Source organism: Piliocolobus tephrosceles, unplaced genomic scaffold, assembly GCF_002776525.5.
Source record: "Piliocolobus tephrosceles isolate RC106 unplaced genomic scaffold, ASM277652v3 unscaffolded_22800, whole genome shotgun sequence".
Classification (NCBI taxonomy): domain Eukaryota; kingdom Metazoa; phylum Chordata; class Mammalia; order Primates; family Cercopithecidae; genus Piliocolobus; species Piliocolobus tephrosceles.
Genome location: NW_022305200.1, coordinates 7,517 through 12,076, shown reverse-complemented (window position 1 = coordinate 12,076; position 4,560 = coordinate 7,517). Strand labels below are relative to the sequence as shown.

At 53.9% G+C, this 4,560-nt stretch overlaps 1 protein-coding gene across 1 annotated transcript in view; it reads left to right on the top strand.

The window, feature by feature from the left end:
- The first annotated feature begins 10 nt into the window (after positions 1 to 10).
- Positions 11 to 4,560, top strand: part of LOC113221283 (bromodomain-containing protein 9) — an 11,570-nt gene continuing 7,020 nt past the window's right edge. The window contains exons 1-3 of the mRNA XM_026450619.2: positions 11 to 569; positions 1,902 to 1,997; positions 3,307 to 3,439. Coding sequence (XP_026306404.1) covers positions 494 to 569; positions 1,902 to 1,997; positions 3,307 to 3,439 — 305 coding nt within the window. The 5' untranslated portion in view covers positions 11 to 493. The remainder of the gene's footprint in view (positions 570 to 1,901; positions 1,998 to 3,306; positions 3,440 to 4,560) is intronic.

The window sequence follows — 4,560 nt, the reverse complement described above, 5'->3', positions numbered from 1 at the left end:
TGACCCTGGCACTGGAGCCCAGCCAACCCCTGCACGACAGCCGTCTTCCCCCTTGACCCCCATGTCTGCACACACCAGTGCCTCCTCTGCCTGGATCCTCCTGATGGCCTGTACACAGAACTGGGGTGTGGGTGGCGGGTTTTTGAATGAAAACCAGTACCGCACATGCTTGAGAGCCGGAGCTGCCCGCCGTCAGGGCAGTGCCATGCTGACCTACTGACCATTCCATTTGTCAAGGCTCCTGAGCAATTTTAAATGCTTGTGGGTGAAGGTTTTTGTTTCAGCTGTACACCCTTTAGCAGGGCCATGTGCCTGTGTGTACTCTGCTGTTGCCGGTGAGTCAAATTCCAGGGAATACCGTGAGGGGCCCTCTGGCGTTTTTTCTTGGACACACTTGATTTTACCCCCATTAAGCCCTGCTTGCTGGCCTTCGTTTCCTTGAGCTGCGCTGCCCCTCCTGAGGGACAGACACTCAGGCAGTGCTTCCTTCCAGATGGGCTATCTGAAGAGGAACGGGGACGGGAGCCTGCTCTACAGCGTGGTCAACACGGCCGAGCCGGATGCTGATGGTGGGTGCCCACTCGGGGCTGGCTTTCTGCTGTCTGTACACTGTTTTTCGGGCCTCCATTCATGTTCTGTGATGAAAAGCCGAGCCATTGGCCAGGGGGCAGCATGAGAAGCTGCCCGGCTTCCCGTCCCTGCGCACACCCCGACGTGACACGTGCTCCGAGTGGAGGCGTGAACGGCCGTCTCGCAGGGCTGGGGTGCTGGTCAGACCTCGGTCAGGGCTCCTTGGGAGCAGGGGGACTCGAGCCATGTTCCTGAAAAGCTGCCGAGAGGCCTTTAAGGCTGAACCTCAGTAGCATCAGGAAGGGTTCACATCCAGAGCTTTGTCTTCGGCAAAGACCAGAGTGCTGGCCCACCTTGCTCCTTGAATCTGGAAAGCAGTCTTAGAAAAAAAAGAGCTGTTAGATGATTATGTCCAGTACAGTGTTGAAGGATGGCGCGCACTAGGCCTGTCCAGCTCGTCGGGGTGCTTTCTTGGCCTGGAAGTAATGAAGAGGCTTGTCCTTTGAATAAAAGTGTGATGCCCTTGAGTTTGAAACGCACGCGCAGGCTCACACGAGGAACACGCAGCCTGGCAAGGGTTGCCTTTAGATTTTCCGCTTCCCTCACTCTCACCCGCATGCCTGCTGGTGGTCTTTCACCCAGCTCCGCAGGCTCACACGAGGAACACGCAGCCTGGCGAGGGTTGCCTTTAGATTTTCCGCTTCCCTCACTCTCACCCGCATGCCTGCTGGTGGCCTTTCACCCAGCCACAACATGCCAGTGTGGTTTTCTCCAGTGTGTGAAGAATAGAAACTGGCTGATGTATTTGATCTCCAGCTTATTTTCATAAAGAGGATAGACTGTTGATCCGTATTTAGCATAAGAGAGTGTTGAGACCGAGGTACTGGTTGGGAACTGAGGAACTCCTGCTCTGATGCCACTAGTGGTGTGTGGATGGTGACTTGAGCGTGGCAGACGTGCTGTCAGATTCATGCACTCCGGCTGCACCCGGCACCGTTTCACTGTTAGAGCACATAGGACAAGATTTCTTCTTGGAGTTGTTGAGTGATCCATTTGAAAATGTTCTCAAAGTATTGCTGGTGTGGTGGCCTAAGATGCGATATTTTTTATTGTGTTGATTTTGGGGTGATAAAGAAATGAAATTGAAATGCAGTTAGTTTTGAGAATGGTAGTTGGCTTTTGCAAATTCATTTTCAGGTGATCATTCTAAAATCCCTCCACTCCCACCAATCAAATCCACTGTGATGTGGAAGAAAGGGCTCATGTCACTGCACGGGGCACCGCGTTGGGGTCGCGCCTGCCACTCACGGCCCGCCATGTCCGTGTTGCAGAGGAGGAGACCCACCCGGTGGACTTGAGCTCGCTCTCCAGTAAGCTGCTCCCAGGCTTCACCACGCTGGGCTTCAAAGATGAGAGAAGAAACAAAGGTAAATCCGTAGTACCGTCCCGGGAGCCGGCTGGAGCAGGGTTTAGGGGAGTGATGGCAAATGCTGCTGATTCCTGCCTCAGGGTTTCCTCACTTGCCTGGATTCCTATTTTCACATGGGTAGGATTGAGATCAGTTACAGTGACAGGAACAAAACTTGGGTTGGATGATTTGCTGGGGACACACACAGTGGGCACCTTGGTTGCATCACTGGACTTCACCTTGGTCAGTGCTGTGCTGTCCTTGTGTTTCTGTCCCTGTCGCGTTTACCGAACATCCTTTCGGGGATCAGAGTGTGTGGCCCCTGGGCCTCGGGTCTGGCCTGTGTGTTCTCCTCTCCGTCTGCACGGCTGTCTCCTGGCTGCGCTGCTGCTGGGACCTCCCGGACGGCCCCACCCTCCACTTCTCCGCCTCTGCTGGGTCCCTTCTGTGCAGACAGCTGCATGGACACTGTTCCTGCTGGCCCTTTCTCCTTCAGCCACTCACACCATCTGCTAATGGGACAGCTCCCTCTTCCCTCCAAACCATGGCCTTGGCCCAAGAGCTACCTTCTTTCTGGAATGTTCTTTCCTCCAGCTCCAGATGTTGGAATTGTGCCTGGTCTGGGTCTCCTGTTAAAGGACCCCCTCCACAGGGAAGGATCCTCTTGCCTTGACCACTTGCCTTTATCAGCCCCCGCTCCCCTCTTCCTTTTGGGGCTGTTATGGTTGTTGATACTTTCTTCATTGTGTTTGACACACTCCTCGTTCTCATCCTCTAACACAGTTCTCAACCACAGCACTTTTGTCCCTGGGGACGTTTGGCAGTGTCCGGAGACGTGTTGATGGTCCCAGTGGGGTGGGGCGTGCTGCTGGCATCTGGTGGGGAGACGCCAGGGGTGCTGCTTCATGCCCTATGGCACTCCGCACAGCACACCTGGCCCGTGTCCCCCGCAGCGAGAGCTGGCCCTGGGCCGGCATGCTCCGTGTGGTATGTGTTGGTTGGGATCCTCCACACTAATGGATGGTGCCTCTGCCCATGTCTCCACGCAGCTCTTTTACTTGTGGAGCTCACCCCTTTGCAGAGAGCTCATTTCCCTGAGGTCTTTGGCTTGCAGAAGTGAAACGAGGGGTGGTGAATTACACCCCTGCTGGTTACACGTGGAAAACTTACACTCAGGAGCGAGAATTTTGTGGAGAGCAAGTGAGGCGTGACTGGGGTGCTGACTGCCAGCCAGGCGGTCCCTTAGCCCCTGGAGAAGTGGGATGGGGCCTGCACACCGAGTCCTTCCGGTGAGTCCAGTGATGCTGTCTTTCTCCTCTTCCTCCCAGTCACCTTTCTCTCTAGTGCCACTACTGCGCTTTCGATGCAGAATAATTCAGTATTTGGTGACTTGAAGTCGGACGAGATGGAGCTGCTGTATTCAGCCTACGGAGATGAGACAGGCGTGCAGTGTGCGCTGAGGCAAGTGTCGGCCCCGGGGAGCCCTTGGCTGCTGTGCGGCTTGAGCTGCATCCTGGTGTAGGACCCAGAGCCCCACATGTGTGCGCGTGGGGAGAGAGCCATCCTGCAGCCATCCAGATGGCAGCTCAGGTCTTCCTGTTGCTTTCAATCACCCACCCAGGTCTGCCACAGGCCAGTCCTGAAATTTGGGTAACTCAGAATTGCAAGAAGGCAGTGATCAGGGCGTAGCTTGTGAAGGGGTTGGGGGTGTGTTCAGCGCACTGGATGGTGTTGAATTGTGTTTCTTAAGTGGCTGTGCCAGCTCAGGCTGTAGTGACAAAGCGCCACAGACTGGGGTCTTAGTCCTGGGGGCTGCTGTCTGCCATGAAAATGTGGGCAGGGCTGGTTCCTCCTGAGCCCTCTCTCCTGGGCCTGCAGGTGCCGTCTTCTCCCTGTGCCTTCCCAGAGCCGTCCTGTGTCCTCAGCTCTCCTGGAGACCCGACCGTTGTGCAAGGACCCTGGTCATATTGGATCAGGGCCACCCTAATGGCCTCATGTCACTGCAGTTACCTCTGAAGGCCATAAAGGCCCCAGCCTCAAGTATAGTCACATTTGGAGGCACTGGGGTCAGGATTTCAACTTGCAAACTTTGAGCAGGAGACATAGTTCAGGCCGTGGCAGACTAAAGTATAATACAAAAATCACAAATGTAGTAGCTGCTTTTCCATAGAATGTTGTCATGTGTGTTTTTTGTTTTCTGTGACAAAATAAATGTGGGTCACTCTTGTAAAATTTTGGCAGTTTGTTATAGGGAAAGCAACTTAATTTTGCTAGCCTCTAAGAAATGGAATCTTGACATCAGGTCTTCATTTTATTCCAACAAGAATGCAGAATACATTTGAAAAATAAATAATCCAGTTAGCGCTTCATAAAATAAGTGAAAACCTGACCCCGATAATTTGTTTCAAAAAAGGAAGTAAACGTGGAAAATAAAGAGGAAATTCTAGTAGGAGACGATGGCGTCGTAACTCAGAAATTAAAGAGTTGGTCGCCCCCTGCCCTTCCGCCAGCCCTCACCTCACCCCTGCTGTGGGGCCTCTGCCCAGCCTGGGCCAAGGCCGCAGCTCCCTTTGGTGCCATCC